This window comes from Lates calcarifer, linkage group LG4 (genome assembly GCF_001640805.2).
Source record: "Lates calcarifer isolate ASB-BC8 linkage group LG4, TLL_Latcal_v3, whole genome shotgun sequence".
Taxonomy (NCBI): Eukaryota; Metazoa; Chordata; class Actinopteri; family Centropomidae; genus Lates; species Lates calcarifer.
In genome coordinates this window covers 16,011,505-16,032,704 of record NC_066836.1, presented here as the reverse complement: position 1 = coordinate 16,032,704, position 21,200 = coordinate 16,011,505, and the positions used below count along the sequence as shown (strand labels likewise).

The following is a 21,200-nucleotide window of genomic DNA, read 5'->3' as shown; positions in this document are numbered from 1 at the left end:
CTCTAGGTATCAACACTGTTATTTTGGCTGTTTCAATTATACGTTTATTGTAGTTCTAAGTTTTTGGTTCACTATCACAGGTAGAAGAGTTGGCTCTGCACTAAATAGTCTGAGATTGCAACATTACATCTTGCTGTAGAACCAAGAAGCTGTTGTGTCTGTATAAACCAGCTGTGCATTTTAGTGAACACGAGAGGGAGAGGAGTTAAAAAAGAGCAGTTTGGATGTTATCCTGCATGCTTTGGGTTTAGGTATTTGAAAATGCTATGTCTTGTTCTCAGGAGACTCTGGATTGTTTTCCAGTACTTCTGTCTGTCTACATGTGTGTGATACAAGAGGAGAGGCAGGATTTTCCTTCCCTCTCAGTCCTAAACACCGACTCTTTGAAGAGCTTGTTAGAAGAGATCTTAGACACACATCATGGACACCTACACACATGGACACACACCTGCCAGGAAGGGAAAGTGTGTGTTATGAAAACATGCCTTATGATCTGACTCTGGCCATCTCCCTCCCCCTGTGTTTGCAGAACCCCATGGGTGTTATTTGATATCACAACAGGGAGTGTTTTTGTCTGTTACCCAGCAGAAAACTGAGAGGAAACCCATCTCTCTCTGTAGTTTGTTGTGTCTGATTTCTCTTTCTCCTCAAATTTCTTAGACATTCTCTGCTCCCATGGGTCACTGTGACATTAAGAGCCTGTTTTTAAACCATTAAAAATAGGTAATGTTGCTCACCCCGGTTTCAGGTTGGATGTTTTGCTCTTAAAACTGCAGCTGGTCGGCTAGAATACGAATCAGAATGAAAACAAAAAAACGCTTTGCTGGATTTTAAGACTTGAATTTCTCAGTTCCTCCTTCATGTTTGGTAATCTCTACACTCAGGCTCAGTTCAAAGTACATACTTTGGCTGTTGAAAGCACCTCACTTTAGCCATTTTCTATTTATGGACCCATCTGCTGGATTTCACGGCGAGTGATGGACCACCTAGGAGAATATGGAGAGTATTGAGTCTCTTCAAAGCCCCCAACTCTACAAGCATACAGACTTCATGCTGTGAAATGAGGTTTCACTGTTGAAAATGTGCAAAGCTTAAATTGGGGGGGGGGAGTGAAGGTTGAAAGGCTTATCCTGATAGGTGTATCTGAAGAAATAGGAAAAGATGGAGTAAATGGAGAAAAGGAGGATATGTGTGTATGAGCAAGAGACAGACTTGGAGGCAGCAGGAAATTTAAAATATACGTATTTGATCAAAATATAAAACAGTTTATCAAAAAAAAAAAAAGGAGTAAAGGCCTTGTCACGGCAGAAAATGGCACAGTGGCATTAACCTGAGTGTCTGCACAAAATATTTAGTTCTCTGGGCTTGGTGACATGTGGACTAATTGTAGGGCTGCCAGTTCACTTACTGTTGTTGCTGAGCTAAACGCTGGAATCTGGAATCTTTCTAATGCCTTCTAAACTTTACACAGTTTTTTTAAAGACAGTCAATTCCTGTCTTACAACTGTCCACAAACTGTTCCTCCCCTGTGGAGTTGTTTACACCCAGACATACAACAGTTACTAAAAAGTGGATGGTGAAACACTGCTAATACGCTACAATAGCTTCCTCTGTTTTGGACCCTCTGACTTTCTGTTCCTGTTAAATGTCAACACTGGTGGGAGGGCTTGCTGATGGTCAACAGTGTGAGTTCACAAGTCAAAGTTGACACCATGCAAACATTTTTGTGGATTCACTTCACCCCCCTGAATGAATCACTGATCATAGAATTAACTGATTTCGCCACACAGTGGTGTTACCAGGCCTTAAAACTGTTGTCCCCTGTTAGAAATCTAAAAGTCTAAAAAGGTACCTTATTATGCAACTATGCACTCCAAGGTTCATAAACACAATAAATGAAATCATGTGTATGTGAGTGAACAGACAGACGGAGACAAAGGCGTTATTGAGAGACAGGCCTCAGGTGGGGGAAATCCACTTGGACCACCAGATCTGACACAATGCTTTTGCTTTCTTATTCCATTCACACATAACCACATTCGTAGCTGAGAGGTCTTTTTAGGTTATTAGCGCTCCACTTGCTGCTCTGGATCTGAAACAATGACTGTGGTGAGAGTAATATCACCAGATTTCATTCAGAGGTGAAGTAAATAGCCTCGAGTGCGCTCTCTTAGTTGCAGAGTGGGCAAACAGGGGATGATTACAGTCTGTTTGGCGGCTTCGTTCAATATCTGTTTTGAACTGAATCGGCTTGTCTGCCCCGCAGATGACTCAGATAGTGAGAATTAAGTCATAATTGCTGCCCTCCTGTAAGTGTGCAAGAGGGTGTGAATGGCAAACCAGCTGTATGTGGTCAGCTAGACTACAGACACTGTATCAGCTGTCTTATGTTGCTTTTTTTCATTGTAATTGCTTAGCGTGTCATTTGTGAAACGTGTGCGTGCGCCTTAATAAGTGTAACATATAAATCTTTTGTGTGTGTTTATGGGCGTGTGTGTGTGTCTGGTCATGAAAAATCCTCTTGGTAGTTCGGTAATGACTTTATCTAACAGGCCTTCCTATGAGAAGCGACTATTGGATTGTTTGTGAATTATTGTTGTGAGGGGAAACAACATGACTGCGGGGTATTAAAAAGAGATTTATAGGTGCGACGTCTCCTTGCCACAAACTGTTTGTTTTTCTCATCGCTTCGGCTCAGGCGTCGCTGCGCCACGAGCCGTTGATCATCACTTTGCTCCACCTCAGATCATTGCTCCCAGTCCTGCAGTAACACAACACACACCAGTGAGACATAAAACAGCAGCACTCCTGACTCGTGGTAGTTTCGGGAGGATCACACAAAGCAATCAGGGTCAGTTAAGTCGGTGTAATAAGCGCTAATGCAAATAAATGCTGAGTGAGGTTCAAACTGCATTATACTGTAAATGTGACGTAAATTATTCATCCTTCCAGCGCTCTGACTTCAAAGAATTCCTCCTCTTCCATCTAGAAGTGAGCAGATCCTTGTTTGCTAGATTGAGTATATTTCACTTAGTTGTTGCTACATTACATAAACAACATGTGTAACTAATTTATTTTACCTTGAAGCACACTCTCATCTGCTTCTGTCAAATGTGTGCTTGTTTCCCTCTCTCTCTCACACACACATACTCAGCTCTGTATTCTCTCTTGTCCTGTCTCTGTAATTGTACCAATTAGCGGTGCTTTGATTTGCTACAATGGGAGCTGTCTTAGCTTCACCCCTAATATGTGCCACTTCCTCTCTTTCTCTTCTTCTTCCTCTCTTTTCTCTTTGTACTCAAGTGCGCATCACATCAAACTCCATTGCAAAATCTGGCAGTTTAATGTTGCCTTCCTTATCAGCTAATACACAAGCCACCCAGAACATAATTTCAGGCCCTTTCTGAATCATCAGAACTCACTGTTGTCCACACATCGCTGTTATCATGTGAAGACCTTATAAATCCAATTAAGGAGACTTGTTTTACTTCAGTTAAAGGATTACATCTAAGACTCTTTTTTACACTCTGGTGGTGAAGCTAATGTCAGCGCTTGTTGTTGTTGTTTACATTAATGGTGCTTTATCCAGCAGCTGTGATATGATTCACCAGCAAAACCACTTTCAGCCACAGACAGATAAGCTGACCGGATGACAGGATCAATCATTACAGTCTCAACGTTGTGGGATTGAAGAGAGGGGAAAAAAACCCCAGTGTGGAACGGTGAAGTTGGGTTGAAAAGAAGGGAAGGCAAGTATGAAAGATGACAAGGAGAGCGACAGAATGGAAGAAACACTGGCGGAGAGAGTAACAGCAGTGAGAATAAGTAAAAGCAGGGTAAGATCTAAAAGTAGCAGCGAACATACTGAAGTTTTATGAGGAGAGGGATGGAGCCAGAATACAAAGGCAGCAAGAGGGAGGGTTTGAACAATAAGGGCTGAGAGTAGAGAGCTAGCAGAGCTGCGCAGTTGTGTGGGATGATGTGAATGAGGCAGCGTGACACCAACACTCAGCTGATCCTGAGCCGACTCAGGAAGGGAAATTGTCATATTTTCAGAAAAGTTTCAGAACTGCATTGCAACACACCCACGTTCCTGCATCGTCACTCTATGTCCTTATGTTTCAACTGCACTGTGTGAAAAACGATAAACACACATAAAAGGGCCGGACTTCCAAGTATGTGCTGAAAGAAATGTGGCATTTGCAGCAGGCAGACACAAACACTGACGCTGCGTTTTCATTGGCAGGGATTAATTCATACTTCATAGTTAAAATCACAACTGCAGGCTCATTCAGGCATCACATTCCAGCAGTTCTGTCAATGAGAAGTGACCCACTTTTTCTTTTTTTTTTTCCCTCCTGTAAGCCAGCCTGACGCTCTGACCTCGCTCCCTCTTCCCTACTGTTTAGTTTGCATCACATGAGCTTACACACTCCAGGTCAGAGCTAAACCAGTTGCTGCCGCTGCCGCATGTAGCCACCCATTCACCAAGACTACAGAAAACTGAGATCCATTCATGACCGGCTTGTTTACATGAAGGCCAAAGCACCCAGAGGTCCCATGCTTTAGTTCACTTCAGTATGGTCGGTCAGTCTTGTCATGTTATGTTATGTTGTTCTTCCCTGTAGAGTACATCCAGTTTTAGCTGTGGAGTTAAGTCACGTTACACCTGTTGGTTGCTGTCCTTAAGATTTCAGTCCTGGCTGATTTGGTGACACCTGCGGTCGTTAACTTGATAACAGCAAGTTCAGGTTAACACAACAGATGATCAACTGGTGCCACTGTTTACAGCCAAACATTCTGTAGTTAGGGAATTTGAACCCATGGTGGGAATGGTGAATTCTGCCACTTTTGATAAAACCTATTCTCAATTCTGGCTATTCAGCCTGATACCAGTTGTCCATTTGAGCAAACAATTACTACAGCCATTATTTTGTGTTAGCATACTCTCTTCTTACAGATGTGCCAGCATAAAAGCTCAGTGAAGTTCATGCTATCATTGTTAGAGAAACAAAACTCTCTTTGACTTATCTGAAAAGAAACTGAGTTCTCTGGCTTTGTTTTTCTTACTGATACAATATATCAGCTCACCAGTGCATTAATAATGTTTATCTTTTCTATAATTTCTGTAATGATTATTGTAGTTTTTCCTCTAGTTAGGAATTTGGGGTAAATTTGCTCAGTTGCCCCTCGTGATAGTAAGTCATGCAGATATTTTTGGTTTTATCTGCGGAGGCTTTGAGATAATCATCTCTCAGACGTCTGCCGCCACTGCAGTACAATGAAGGTGAAAAAATGTAATTTGTGCCGCTTAAAGCACTGAAAAATGACATTAGGAAAACTCAACAGCAACATGTCCTTCCAGAAATAACCCTATTACTGCTTTTTACTGAAGAAATAGTTCCAAAAAAAACTGTCCACAGGGATATCTGTGGATTATCCTGTATAACTGTGGGGTAATTGTTCCTGTAAAAATGCTTTGCCATTGAGCTCTTCAAAGTAATTTTTCAGTTCCTGTTCTGTAGCACATAGCATCGAAACCGTCTGTATGTTTAGACGTAATTTGTGGTGAGTGAGGAGATGTTTTGATTTTGGTGAACTGATCCTTTAATGACTGTTTCTGTGCGCAAGGTTAGGTTCAGTTCAGCTCTGCTTGGTTTGTGCAATTGAGTTTCACTTTGTTCCATTACAGGTACAGTATGTTCATCAGTGTTTGAATTATGAATCTTCCTGTAGGGCGCAGTGACTCAGCTTTCTAGTGGAAGCCTGGCAGTTAACAAGCTAGAGTTTCACACTAACTGCTGGCTGTGAGATATGTGGGTCAGTAGGTTAGTCCTTTAGCTTAACTTAGCCGCTGGCCTCGGGCTTGCACTCTGCTTTTTATGCTTCCCTGATTAGTCTCCCTCTGCTTTTTCGCTGTCACATGAGCGTGCTTGTCTTTCTTTGGGTGGCTTTCTTTTCTCTTTCTTGTTTGTTCCTCTGAAGTGTTGGCTCCTGCACATTTAGACAAGCCATCAGCAGCAACCTCACTGGAGCCCACGCATTGTACAGGCACACAAAGAAAGGTATATATACTATGTGTTTTTCCTGCACCAACCAATCCTGATTTTGAGTGCCTTGAGCACACACGTTTATTTCAGTTAAGTTCGGGTTGCATAACACAAACTCCAGTCCGCACTTACCTAAACGTGAGAGAGCAATTAGTGTTTGCACCTGCACTATAAACTACACCAAGCACATTACAGATGCTAATTGTTTAAATGCTTACAGTGGCTAATTCACAGTGCCTACACAGTTACTTAGTAGCTTCAGCAAAATGTCTGAGTTGACGCTACATCAACTAATATTCTCCTCAAATTTAATGTCATGTTGTCGGATGGATGCCTCTGGATGTCTTTGTAATTGTGCTCTGCAGCCTCGCTCTTGAGACAGTATTACAGAATTGTCTGCGATTGGCTGTTCTGAAACTGCACTACAAGGTTATGTGACACAGAAAAGGCTCAGATATATGTTTGAAAGTGCCGCATGTTTCCTTCATCATCCTCTGCTCTGAGATCTAAACACCCTCAGCCCCAGCAGGCAACAGTCGTGTCATGTCAGTAGGCTCGTAATCAAATATTTAACAGCAGAGATGAACAGAGGAGAGGGGGAAAAGAGGCAAAGGAAAACATGAAAAATAAAGCAAGACAAAGAGTCAGAGAAGAGTGGAGAAACTGATAACATGCAGAAGTAGAAAGACAAACAGAGAAACATATATGAAACAGAAAGCCTGAAAAGTATCACTTATCACTGAAAGAGTTTTCAGGAAAACAGAAAGATGTTTTCTGAAAGAAGAGGGCATGAATAAATGAACAAGAGTGAGTAAAGAGGAAAAAGAGGCCCAAATGGAGAGAATGTGAAAAGACGAATAAACCAAAATACATAGACAATGAGACAGAGGCAGCAGTGAGGTGTGAGAACGATCACGAATCAAAGCGTGGCAGCCAGAATGAAGAGTGACAGAGACAGGATAATAAAAGACAAAGATTGAAAAGTGAGACATTAGAGATGAAGAAGATGAGAGGTGCAAAGAGTGAGCGATGGGTAAGTTGAAAATCATGTGAATTGACTGTTGTCAGGTCTGTGGCGATCACCTGAAATAACAGGTGATGGAGGACTGAAGGGGTAGGGCTGCTCAGAGAGGAGTGGGGCAGTGGAGAAATGGGGTGCTAATGTAAGGCTGCAGGGCGAAGCTTAGACTGATTAGTGAAGTGATGGAATATGAATTATTGTTTTAAAATACACATTATGTAGTTGATTCACATAAAGAAGCATCATTTTTGATTTTAATATGAAGAAATCATCAAAATCTTCAGGCACATATGAAATTCTGTTTATCAATATATATCAATAGCTCAACAGGACCTAGCAGTGAGGCTGCATGCAGCCATTCTTTGAGCTAAAAGCTAATATTAGCATTCTAATATGCTCACAATAACAGTGTTAGCATCATGAATGTATCAATACCGAGCTGCCCCTCAGCATTGCTGCTGATTTGTCCCAGTGGCCACCCATGGTATTGCAACAACAACAACAACAAATCCAAGGCCAACTGTTACTCTTTATACTATGACTAAAAATATATATGAACTCTAAAATTGAAAATGTCAACCTCATAGTGGCACTAGAGGAAAAATATTATGAACACCAAAGTCATGAGGACTCTCTGGGCCAGGAATGTCTGAACCAGATCTCACAACAATCAACCCGACGCTAATGTTTAATTTTAAGCTGAAGAGAAAGACTGGAGTGATCTGTTCTGTGCTTGAGAAAGTGTCCTTGAAATAAAAAAAGCAGATGACCTTGCCGGGGCAACCGGATTTTATTCTGTCAGAGCTGTCGATATTTCACTTTAATTGACCATCTAAAGCCGTGGGTCAGTATTACAGGTGCCACGCTGACCTGGTTCAGCTCTCAAATTTTAGACTGATTTGCAGATTAATTAAGTGAAGTTTAAGAGACATGGCTTGGGACAGTCTTTGATTTAAGCTGGTTTTAGATTAACTCAACCAATTCCCTAAAGGAAGATTAGAGTTACTCATGAACTATAGAAACCCTCTGTTTATAGCCAGTGATGTGGTGGGTACACACTACTGGCTTTTTTCTGTTTTTCTTTTCTTTCTGCTTCTATTGTTTTATCTACTGTCTGCTCACATTAATGGGCTTTTATTGATCCATTCCAGCTTTTACAAGCACCCCGAGGCCAGAGCAACATGCACTTGCCTCTACTAATGAGCACTAGCACAGGTGTTTGACCTTAATCTTATTTAATTTACTACATGACACAATGTCAATAACAAATGAATTGAAAAAAAAAAAAAAAAATCTCAGAAAACCACTTTTTAAACCAGGACGATTTATTCTAGATTAACTCCTGATTAAATTTACATCCTGCCCAGGAAACCAGAGGCATTGTAACAACAGGGACTCACAGATATAGCTGTCTCTATAGCAACCTGACTGCCAACACCTTCACCTGAGTGCCTGGCAGATATTAAAAGCTGGGTGCTGGAGGTTTTCGTACAACACAGACAGTACATTTAGAAATGTATTATTTGGTCCCCCTTCTCTCACTCATTAACTAGGAAACCTTTTTTTTTTCCAGTTTAAAGGAACAGCTCACTAATCAGATATGGAAGTTTAGTGAGCAGATAAACAGGGCTCTTGTATTTACTGATCAGATGCTCTATGATGTGTTACAGTAACATTCTCATAGAGTCATGTTGTACTTTATTTAGTGTTCTAAAATATTTTTGTGTAGTGTATTTGTCTTACATTACATCTGATGCCGTTAATTAAGCTATTTCACTCTCCATTAGAGTCATTCAAATCTCTGAACCAAACAAGTGCATCTCATCATCTCTATTTTTGTCAGTTTGTCATTTAGATTGTGCATCTTAATTTGAAATTTTTAAATTGTCTCTCAAGCATTGTTGCTCTTTATGAGTGTGTTTAGCTCTACTGCAAACAATAGCACTATACAGAAGATTGTGGTCTTTGCTATCTATTAAATGAGCACAATAACGTAGGTTTGCAGAACAATTAGTGTGATCTGTTACAGCAGCTTCTTTTTAGGCCTGTCTCTCTCAGACAGTATTCAGTGTGAGATACAGTGTGTTAAACCTTTTTACTTTAGACAACATTGATATATTCCTTTGCAGCAACAGAGCTTATTAGTTTGGCTTTTGTGTCTAGCATATGCATTTTTTTCTCCATGCCAAACCTGCTGTTACTGTCCAAGGAGTCCATGTGCAACACCAAATCTACTGTTTGCTTTCTGCTGGGCTGCTGCCAGACACCATCAGGCCTGCTGGCTTAGTCACCAACTGTCAAGTGAATATTTTTGCCCAAAGTTTTTTATTGTTGAGTAAAAAAAAAAAAAAACATCAGAAACACACCTACAGGGCAAAATCGGAATATTTCTACATTGCATCATTTTTTTAGTTGACTATTTTTGTCTAATTTCCATTTAGCATCCATAATTTAATACATTATTATTCACATTAACATAATTATATAAAAACTCTACAGAGACACAGAAAAGGAGGGATGGATGGAGATGGGGTGAAGAGGATGAAGGGATGAAAATGGACTAAAAGTATATGTATGAGAAGAATAAGAGAAAATGTATAAAATCTGGTGCTTTCCTGGGAGCAGTGTCATACCTGAGGGACCTGACCTGACATTTCCCAACTGCCCTGTCTGTACAGTATGTGTATTAAAAGCCCTGCTAGTAGATCTTTTAGCAGAAATGACTCTGCTTTGGGAGAGTGAAGAGAAGACGAGGGACGGACTGAATTACCACAGAAAGAAAACTAGAGTAATTTCACACCTGATTATTGCCCCACTTACCCCGCCTCTCTGTCAGAGCCGATGCATTTCCCCTCATCTGTTCCACCCAGTGTGCAGATATGTCATACATAAGTACTGGTGGAAAAATATTGCATATACTGTACTGTGGTATTACCTCTGTGTCATTTATAATAGCAGGTCAGTCTGTTGGAGACCCATTTGAATGCAATTAATTTCCAAAAATACACTGTAAACGGCAGTAAAACCATTTTTATGGATCCATTTCAGTTCAGTCAGTTATGCATCACAACACCAGCCACTAGAGATTCAGAGAAATTTATGCAAGTGAGGAAAGCTTAGGAGCTGAAATCAGCTTTTTTTTTTTTTTTTTTTTACAAACGCATAAATCCCATGTTTAACTCAGCCACTATGATTGTGAGCCATGCTTTTCCTAGACACAACAGCCCTCTTTGTATGAGGGTGTTTACAAAGATAGAAATGGAGAAAAAGCACCTGTTCGACACGCGCTGAAAAAACACCGTGGCATGTAACTGCAGAATAAATGCTTTTGAAAAGGAAAATGTTCTTGATACTGAAGTGTTTGGTGATTCAGAACGTCGTTGTTTTCATTTATTAAATCCGCCACCAACACACTCAGGTTCAGTATTATGAACAGGGCGATCCAATCATTCGGCGTCTCCATAATGAATGAGAGCAGTAATGAATGAAAGCAAGATAACCCCCCCACCCCACCCCCCAAAAAAATCTCTGTCTCCTTCGCTCTTTGTTCAGGAAGCTGTAATATCGGCCTCTAATCAACACTTCAATTTGGCCTCCTGACATTACCACTTTACTGACAGGCTGGATTCCTTTGTGTCCTCTCATGGATTCAGTTCTATTTAAAGGTCTCTCCTTCTCTCTCTCTTTGTCGTTCTTCTCCCCGGTGAATGAAACTCGCCTGATTTATTCAACTGATACTTTGTTCACTTCCCTTATTTTTGTGACTCTAGTGTGTGTTTTCAGTTTTGGCAGCGAACACTGTGTTATTTCACTACAAACGAGGAGTTCAGTTCCAGGCACCTGTAGAGCTTGTATCTTTCTCTTCGACTTTGCCGTTTTCTGACTGTTGTCTCTCCTGTGACACATGAAGGGGAACTAAAGTCTGTCTGTGAACTCACTCTGAATTGCATCCATCTGTTCCCGTTGAGGACACATTGCACTGTTTCCATGACAACACTTCTTTTAACGTTTCCTGTTTGCACATCTTGCAAGGATGATGTCATGACTTCGGTCAGGTGAAGGGGGTTTGCATTAGTGCTCAGGAATCCTGTCCCTCACAACAGAGAGCAGAGACATGATGTAATGGATTTTGTTGTTGTCCTTGAAAATCCCCTCTCCTCAATATGGCTATTCATGGAAAGTTGACAGGCCGGGCTTCGTCTTTTCCAGCAACTTTCTGTTTCCCACCTTCACACATGGGTAGTTCTCCACTGTGTGCCAATAAGCAGCTTCAGAGGAGCTGTTTAGGGTGGAGTGCATTCAAAGTCGTGTCATCACTCTCATCTTTCTCTCTGGCATTACTCGCTCGCTTTTTCATATTTTCCCCGTCAGTCGCTGCATTTACATGCACACAAGAAACCAGGTTGATCAGAGAAATCAGGGTACCTGATTTTATATATATATATATACACACATACACATACACATACACATATACATATATATATATATGTATATATATATATACACACTGTAGCAACCTGTTATTGTAAATCTGTGCAACATGCTGCATGTCAGTACCTGACCTTATTTTGAAGTCACTACCTATTTATTTTAAATGTTATAGTGATACAAGATGCTGTCCTTTCATTGTGCTGCACCGTTGCTGCAGCAAGTTTTTGCCATATCCATGAGCACATGACAAAAAGAAGAGCTGATTAAAAATCCAGTTATGTGTAGATATGGCCAAGAAACCAGGGCTGGGAAAATCCAGCCTGGGAAAATCTCACTTCCCTACCTCAGCTACATGAACTTTGTTTTTTTGTTTATGAAATCAGGTTATGAGAGAAAGCTGACCGTCACCCGGTTACTTAAGTGCAAGTAAACACACTCTAATCTTTAAACCACTACCTGTCACACAATACACACAACAGTTCTCAGGCTGATGTTTTTTATTCTCAGAAAATCATTAAAATATTGGGATGCATGTCAGGTTTTTATTTCAGCCCACATCAGGTTGATGTGACCTGTGATGAATCACAGACACATGCTGATCATTGCCATGTTGTGAACCTAATTAAACCAGACTGTGTGCATTGTGCATTGTTCCCCTTGATATTTTGTTTGTAATATTAAAGAGAATCAAGAAATGTGATTAAAAGCAAACCATCTGTTTCTCTGTGTGCAGCTGGCCGACATTTATTTTCCGCTTGTTTTTTGTGTTTGGAAACGCAGTGAACAAGCATTTTGCACACAAGACTACTTTTCGCTAATGTCTACAATTAGTGTCGATGTCAGTGTGAATATTCCAACTGTTTCTCACATCGTGACTTTGGAGACCAGCAAACCGAAGTAGCTGTGCAGGGCTGAATCTGCCCTCTGTCACAGTTCTCTTTTCGAAGCAGGAACCGTCTGCTCTGTCCTTTCGCTCTGTTTCAAAACAAAATGAGGCAAGAGAGCCAATGGTGACTTTTTCAAGGCAAGACAAGACCCACAGTTTTTTCATGGCTTTCACAATATGTGAAGTGTGAGTAATTATGTTTTGAGGCGAAAACTTTCTAACATTGTGACATGCGTCGTCTCAACCCACACATGGGGAAGTCAGCTGTGGCCTAAAGGTCAAGGTCTGAATTGAGAAGCAACACCTGCGATGAACTACCTTATTAGTCATTTAACCTTGTTACATGGAAATGTACGGTAAATGAAATCATCCAACTCACTCATGTTCTGAAACACTTAAAGTTAACACTTAAAACGAGTGTTGAGGTCAAAAGGCAAATTCATTTTTTTCTCTTTGAATGACTTTCTCTTGCCCCTGTCACACCTGTGACACTGCTTTATGTCACGTCTGTTCCTATGTGACATGAGAGTGATGTGACTGTATGATCATCCAGGGATTTGTAAAATTCATACCATAGCCTCTTGTCAAACACCCCAGCCATCAAATTGTTAAGTCTGCAGATGTTAAATCCTCCTCGACATTGTATTAACATAGATAAAGAATATATCAATCTGCATCTTTTTAATGGTGATGTCCTGTCTGGCCGACAACTGAGCATCAGAGCGGATCAGTGTCAATCCACTCAAAGGGGACATACACCTTTTATCTGCTAGGAGACTTTTTCCTCCTCTACCTCGCTGTGAAAAACTACAGAGAGAGTTGCCTGGGTGGCCGTGTGAAAATGTCACACTTAATAACCTCATAATACACTGTGTGCTTTACCTGGGAATGTTGTGGAAATCCTGCTGGGCTCTGAGCAGGCAAATTAGCAGCGTGTCTCTTACAGAAGAGTGACTCTGGCCTCTATTCCCACATGACCCTGACGCAGAAAACTGCCATTTTAAGGATGAAGGCGCATTAGGGAAAGTGGCTTTTGAGAGATGCTAATCCACCTTGCCTAAATCTCTTCTCTCATCTTTAACAGCAAGGACTGCCCTCATAAATATTGTCATGAACAAGTCAGATTAGGGTAAATTCACAACAGCAAATACAATACAGATACATACAGAGCCTATAAAATACTTTCCTTATACAAGTCAATGTTGAATGTGTCTAAATTTACTAATCTCTATTTCTGCTGCTTGTGTGCTCTCATGATTTCATAACTTCAAAACTTAATGCTGGCTCACAGTTTTTATTTAATACATGAGGCTCTCATCCCCTGACACAGCTCAGTGTGTAGGGTGAAAGGTGGTAATATAAGTATTGTGAATCATTTCTTTGAGGATATTGCTTTACCAGCTGGCGCCAATCCCGTCAGTGGTTTTCTATCTTTCTCTGGTGTTATGATCTCCAGGAGAATCCAATCCCTTTCCGTGTTTCCTGTGTACTGCTCCCCTCAAACATCTAAACACATCTTTTTATTCTGTGCTTATCTCTAAAGTTACAGTCACGGATTTCTTTTCTTTTGTCCACTTTATCCTTTCACTCTCTCTGTTGTCCTCCGTTTCCCTCCATCCCGCTGAGCGTCCTCTGTTTTATCTGTCACTCTGCCTCAAGTTATCCATCACTTTATCTCTGTCTCTCTGTTTAATTCACATTACCCCTTCGTCCCCTCACTCTCCATCAGGCTCCGTGCCCAGGCAGCTACTGTAGCTCGCTCTGTTGGCTGCTGCTGCAGTGATCCAATCCAACCCCACACTGCTGCCCTGTCCTCTGTCATACACTCTGACCGCTGAAGTTTCTGAGAGCAAAAGAAATGTGGGGTTGAGACTGATGTCAGAGATTTGTAATCCTAGTTTAATCTTCATTACAGTGCAGTTTACACATGGTTAGTTTGTAATATAAACTAGTAAACCACAGTTGACTGCTATGACTCAACCTGATCTTATTCTCTACCCTGTGTACTTCTATGTTCGTTCTTCGTGGTGACTTGTCTTTGAAGAAGAATTGATCGTTACAAAACTTGTGTTGTAAATTGTGTGTGTATGTGTGGTAAGTGACTTATGCAGTAAGGACATCCATTATGGAGTGCGTCAGAGTAGAGGAAGAGCGCAGGAAGTCACCTTGCAGTGAATCATTATAGACAAAGAACGTAGCTGCATTGCAGGTCATTTCACCTCGACGGTCTCAAGTTGAATAGTGTACGACTTGTTTGTAAGCCTGAATGTAGGAAGGGTGAGTGAGTTGAGGGAGGCTTTAACAGTGTGTTTTACTGTCACACTTTCTCGCCTCACTTAAAGAAATGACAACAAATTCTGCAATGAAATTGAGCACGCACACAAAAACTAGGCAGAGGTCTTTGTTGATAGGAAGGGAGCATCCTGTGTACTTAACACATGCAAGTGTTGTCATGTGCAGTACAAAAAATAAGACGGTTTCCCTAAAAAACATTTGAATTGTTTTATTTTTATGTTAAATCATCCACTCAGACCAATTCATAAAAAGCAGTAAAATGTGTGTTAAATGTGTAACAGCAGATTTGGAGCTGTTATGAGTGTTTTTAGGAGTAGTAAGAGGACTTTTCCTTTGCACTGAGCTCTATTCTGCATGCACACTGAAGAAACTGTCCAACACAAACAGTTCTCCAGTTCTGCTGATGTTGCCTGATCAATGATTTTTTTAGCTGACAATGTTTCGTGTAAACTAGTTAGGAAAAAAAGTGCAATCTTTGCATCTGGTTAAAGTTTAAATTGCTGGGTCACAGATGTAGTTTACTGGGTCACTGGGTCGTGTTATCATGTAAAACTGTGTTTCTCAATAACTGTGGTGAGTGTCTTGTGATAATTCTACATGCTCGGAAACAGGCCTGCGACATAGGATCAGAATCACATTTTATCAGAGAAGACTGGTAAACACTGTGCTGGAAAAGGGTGTTTGGTTCATTCAACTTTATCATCGTGAGCTTAACAGTAAATTCACCCAAAGCTTTTCATTGTCCATTGACTGTTGATATTGTACAGATATACGGAAACTCATGGGAAAATGTATTTTGTCAGGTTTCCGAGAAAAGTCAAAAAGCTACAGCTTTACTGGACTGTGTGCAGACAACTGAGCCCTTTATCTTGTGCTTTCAAGGGGACGGACGTGCTGATGTGCGTCCTGTTGCTGCTGCTCTCTGAGCAGAGAGCATTTCTTGCGCTCAAGTGCTGAAAGTTAAAAATATTTCAGCTTTTAGCTAAAGAATACTGCAAATCAAATGGGTTGTCAGTTGTCTCATAGCAACAGCAGGAACCGTGACAAGTGCTTCCCCCAAGCAGCTGTTGCGTTGCCAGATAGATAAAAGGTGCCCCTGGATCCAAAATGATGTTTTTAGCTCCTGTCATACACTCTTTGGAGAGCACTCTGCTACTATTAGCTTGTTGTTTGAAGGGGAAAGCCATTACAATGCAAGATGGGTATTCCCTCTATTTAATAAGATTACTTTTACTCTCACACAATACACTAGTTCCCCTTTATTTTTACAGAGGATTGGACTTCTGACCACTGTGATATTACATAAGACCAATTGCTCATAAGCATTTAATTCAACTGGCCTTCAATCAAATGTACCCATATTATGTAATACATGAAACAGTTTGTACTCGGTGTGTTTCATGGCTGCTATAAAACTGGTAATTGATACGCTACAGTATTACCTGACCATGTTCTAAGATTTCATCTTGCGCAATGAAGCCCAGTAAAAATGATAATATGATATCAAATTCCAGCTGATTCATGGTTATGTCAGACGTGTCAATACAAAGACCTTGTGGAACAGGGAGGCATCTTTACTGCGCTGCTGCACTGGCACCAGTTAAATGTTAATACATGTTTGTGAGCTCTGTTGAGTTAAATCTATGGACAAAAGACCAAGGTCAATTCATAATTAGTTGATCGTAAAGGTCCTAAAAGCTGTTCAGCTCTTTGAAAATGCAGACATGTTAAAGCCTCTGCAACTTGATTTCAAATCTTAAGTATTTCTTTAAAACATTAATTATTCATGACTAAATAGGAACTTTGTTGCTCATAGCTGTGTAATAAAATTTGTTGTCAGAGCCATAAACACTCAAGGGTTTAGGGAGTAGAAGGGTTCAGCTCCGTAACAACCTCTAATAATAAAAATATTTTGGTATCAGACCTAATCATGCGCCATCCAGAATAATGCATGCAAGCTTTGATCCAGGCCAAACACACTCGCAAATAAATTCACTGATAGCTTACACTGTCTAAACCAGAGAGGAACTGACGGCTGAAAGCATCTGGTGTGGTGTTTGGTTGCAATAAAGCCCTGTAAACACACTGTATCTCTCAGAGGCACACGTGTGGGGACTCACAGAAAACTACTCCAACCAAATTAGTGTCACAGCAGCTTTCCATATCTAATTACAAGACACTGTTGAGAACAAAATGTAATGTTTGCACTTTCTTCACTGCTGTACCTCACAAATTAATACTGTTGTTGGAGTGTTTGGGAATTTTGGTAGCTTTTTTTTATAATTACTGAACAGTTAGATAGAACTGAATCTGTTCCGGTTTGAGGGATCGAGAGGATTTTTTTAAATTTTATCTGATTATGTGCATTTGAAACTGGCTTTTCTAGCCCTGCCTGATGTCCCGCGCTGAGACCGACCTCGTTGGTTACAACATGACTGACCTTGCATGGCATCATGACTGTGAGCCAGAAATGAGGATTAACTGTCTGTGTCAGCCGAGGAGAGACAGCAATTCCCTGAAGCCAATTGACAATTTGTTCAGATGTAATGAAATGGGTGGTAGACCAAACGTCCCTTAGCTTTGCCATAAAAACCTGCATGCAGTGTAAATGATTGCCTCATTTTTTTTTTTTTTTTACAAATAACACAAAAACATATAAAAGAAGAATAATGACAAACTCAATGCTCAGTAACTGTTTGTCTTTATCACAATTGCTCTCTCACTTTCTTTTTTTCACACATCTGCCTTTCCCTAAGCAATAAAATTTGATTTTAATTACGTGAGTATGAGAGAATATTGCATATTCTCACGTTTCATAAGAATCCCCTGTGTTTGGGAACATACTGTACATAATTAGGGAGAGAGCTGAGGTCTGGGATCACACAGTGCTTCACATTCCTCATGTTTTTTAGTAGCAAAACCAATCCAATTTAAGCACTCCTGCTACGAAAGGTTTTATAAGTACAAACCTGCATGGGAGCTGAATGTGTGACCAACAATAGAATCACCACAGAGCAGAATGGTTAGCAATTCAAACCACAAGGCATTTTACAGAAAAGGACTTCATTTATTATGCAGTGCAGATTTATAATTTAACATTAGATGGAGCTTAATAGGAGTTTTGAACAATTTTCAAAGGTTGGCAGCACATGAAAAAGAAAAAAAAATAGCTTGACATACAGTTTATGTACAGTCCTTGTGCAGTCAAGGGACAGTTTTGATATTTTGGGAGTTACGCTCATTTGCTTTTTTGCCACTACCATGAGGTTAATATACTTGGGCTGTTTTCATGCCAGCTGTTTCCTCCTGTTCTCAGTCATTATGCTAAGATAAGCTGGCCGATTGCTTGTCTGTCTGCATTGTCTGCAGTACAGACATGAGGTCCCAAAATGTAAAACTATCCCCTTAACATTTAACATTTCCAGGGTTAAGTGCATTGGTCTCTGTGGAGCAGGAAACAGCTGTAACATCCATGAGAATAATATAAGTCTGGCCTCTCTGTGAGTATCTGCAGTTGTTCTTAGGTTTATTGCTAGTGGGTAATCACATGACGAGAGTTATCAGTGTTGCCGCATGAAAGGCTAAATGTGTCACTGGTGACTGCAGATGTTGCAGAACCTCTGGCTCAGAGTCAAGCTGTCCACTTGGACTAAAATGACTGACTGTGTTACTTTAGGCAAGTCTTCTTACTGGGCTAAAGGCCAACCTTTGACCCCCATTAGGCCGACATGGAGCCATCGTTCCAGTTTTCACTTGAGTGCTCTCCTCCCTCTCCTCGTCCATCATTACTCTCCTCTCGTCCTCCTTCTCCCCTCCACTATCACAGCTTGTTTCCCCCCCATCCTCCTCGCTGCTCTGCCTCTCGAGCTCCACCCTCACTCTTTCCTCTTTGGCTTCCTCTCTTTTCATCTTCCTTTCCACACATTCCTCCTTCTTCTCTTGCTCTTTCCTCAGGCTACCTTCCTGCTCCTCTTCTTTAGTCTCTAACCTCTGCTCCTCCTCTAGTTCCATGTTTATCTTCGTCTCCACTCTCTTTTGTTTTCTCCTCACACTTCCCACATCGGTCTCTGCCTCCAGCCGAGCTCTCAGCTGCTGCTCTCTGCGGCTCCATTCCTCCTCCAGCCTTTGGTACATGTGAAGGGAGAAGTGCCAAGCCCCATTCTCCTGCAGCATATCCTCCACTTTACTCAGCAGCTCTCGCACCTGCTCCTGCTCTCTCTCCTTTCTCCCACTTGCCTCACCTTCCATGTTCTTCTTTCCCATTCCTTTGTCATCTTTCCTCTGCCATGTCCCTTCCTGTTTCCTTCTACCTCCACTCACCTCCTGCTTTAGTCTTTCATTCTGGCCAATGATGGCTGCCTTGTTATCCAACACATGGTATCAATAGTGACACTTATCCATTAACCATTGTAAGGGAGGGCCCGCTGATTGGATGTGCTCCTGCACGCTTCGCCCTTGTCCCCTCAGCCAGTCTCCAAAGGTAAACAATACCATTGTGTGTCTCCAGACTCCTGAGGTCAAGATCTCCATCCTCTTCTCCACAACTCTCCTCTCAGGTTCAGTGAAGTCCAGCAGAGGGATCACTAACAGAATAACATGAGGTCCTTCAGGTCCACACAGATCCAATGCTCTCAGTAGTTCAATTTTCTCCTCTCGGGGCACAGACTCCTTAGACAAACCCCAACCTCGTGCATCCACCACGGTCACATGACGTCCAGCAGTGACAGAGCTGGCAGCTGTGCTGGTCCCACCTCCTCTGGTGTCAAAAACCCGCCCATAGCCCAGCAGGGTGTTACCAGAGGAGCTCTTGCCTGTCCGTCTGGGACCAACCAGCAAAACCCTAAGTTCTTTGGAGGCTGGTAGAAAGAAAGGGGAACTTTTAACATGACATGTAGCATTGTCTCTTTTCATTATAGATTGATCAATCACTGACGATAAGATAGCTGAGTGGAAGAAGTGAATCTGAACCACTCACTGTTCCACTGCAGATGACTCATATCCATCTCATTATCTGAGATTTACTATCATTTTTAGGCTTATTTCTTGCTTTTCTTCCCTCTTCACTCTAGTTTCCATAAGAAGTGATTAAATCTAGAGCTGATTGCTGTGCATCAAAGTCCTGCCAACTAGTTAGGTTGGTTCAAAATGCAGAGAATGAATTCTGAAAAACCATTGCACTAAATTGTTATGACTTAAGTCTTTGTGAAATTATTCAACAAATTTGTACCTCAGGGTTAAAACTACACTCACCAACAGGACCAGGTGTACTCCAGCTTCCCATTGTGGTATTCTGTCGTGTGGATGATTCTTAGAGGCTCTGGGTGTAATATCCCTCCACGGTAATGGCCTAGGATTCCTGAATCCTATGATCTACAACTCAAATTCTTGTTTGAGTACTGTCTCGCTGGCTGCTCTGTCTTCCTCACTTACTTAGTATCTGATGGCGCTGATGCACTTTCCTCTTATCAACTCTTCTAACGTAAGCACCTCCTAGTTTTATTGCTGACTCTGAGGAACATAAAACTATCAAACTTTGTTATGATTCCTATCTTTCAGGAAGTCTGCGATTGACGTCTGAGGCTTTATTGCTTTATAGAGTTATTTAAGCTTTTCGTCAGCATCTATCATTGTTAAACTAGAGTCACTCACTGTTGTAGGTTTTGATGAGCAACAGGGAGTTTATTTACCACAGTAGGACTAAACGATTCGTTTATAGAGGCTGTATAGATGATTTTGTTGCATTACAGCAGAATTGAGCTTGTAGAGTTGCGTCTATGACATGAGAAATGTTTCTAGTACATTCTGATACCACAGTAGATGCGTGGTTACTAAGAAGAGTCTCAAAACACAGGGGCAATAAGGTAATTGCTGGATGTTACATTCTTGAGTGATCAACAGTAATAGCTACATGGAGTAATTCATGCATTAATTATTAGACCCGGTCTCTTATATGCTCTTATATGCCTATAAGTGTGTGTGTGTAGAGAAAACTGTTACTGGTGTATTTTATGTTACTCCTGCATCTATAGCTATTCTCTACATGGCAGGTTGGTACATTACAGCAGCATAGAACATAATTTAAACAATTTGACATATGTTTACATATAGACATCTGAAAATATATGTAAATATGGATTTCAAAAAATTGGACATGTATAACGAGTTACACTAAATCAAATCAAAATGCAGTAACTTTGGGGTTAGCCATTCAAACATCACAAAAAACCTTAAATAAAACAAACCAACAAACAATAAAGCAATAAATTAGTGTCATTTTAAAATCTATTACCATACTATAAATAAATAAATTACGTGATGTAGTATTAACACGCCCCTCATCTGACGTGTTGAATTTCAGCTTGTCCAGTCTCCCACAGTCATAATAGTTTTAGCCTTTATAAAGCTGCAGGCCTCTCACATTTTACACGTGTTGAGGCTCTTCCACATGATTTGTTTCTCTGTATTTGCTGGTATCCCTCTCTCCCCTTCTCTCTCTCTCTCTCTCTCACACACA

At 40.9% G+C, this 21,200-nt stretch overlaps 2 protein-coding genes across 3 annotated transcripts in view; one reads left to right on the top strand and one right to left on the bottom strand.

Moving 5' to 3' along the window:
* LOC108883647 (SPRY domain-containing SOCS box protein 4) overlaps window positions 1–21,200 on the top strand; it is a 70,896-nt gene that overhangs the window by 34,504 nt on the left and 15,192 nt on the right. The window lies entirely within an intron of this gene.
* Window positions 17,733–20,206, bottom strand: LOC108883648 (trichohyalin). The gene is made up of 2 exons (XM_018677029.2): window positions 19,937–20,206; window positions 17,733–19,542 (listed from the first exon to the last, which is right to left on the bottom strand). The coding sequence occupies exon 2, from the start codon at window positions 18,947–18,949 to the stop codon at window positions 18,359–18,361; it is 591 nt and encodes a 196-aa protein (XP_018532545.1). The 5' UTR covers window positions 18,950–19,542; window positions 19,937–20,206; the 3' UTR covers window positions 17,733–18,358.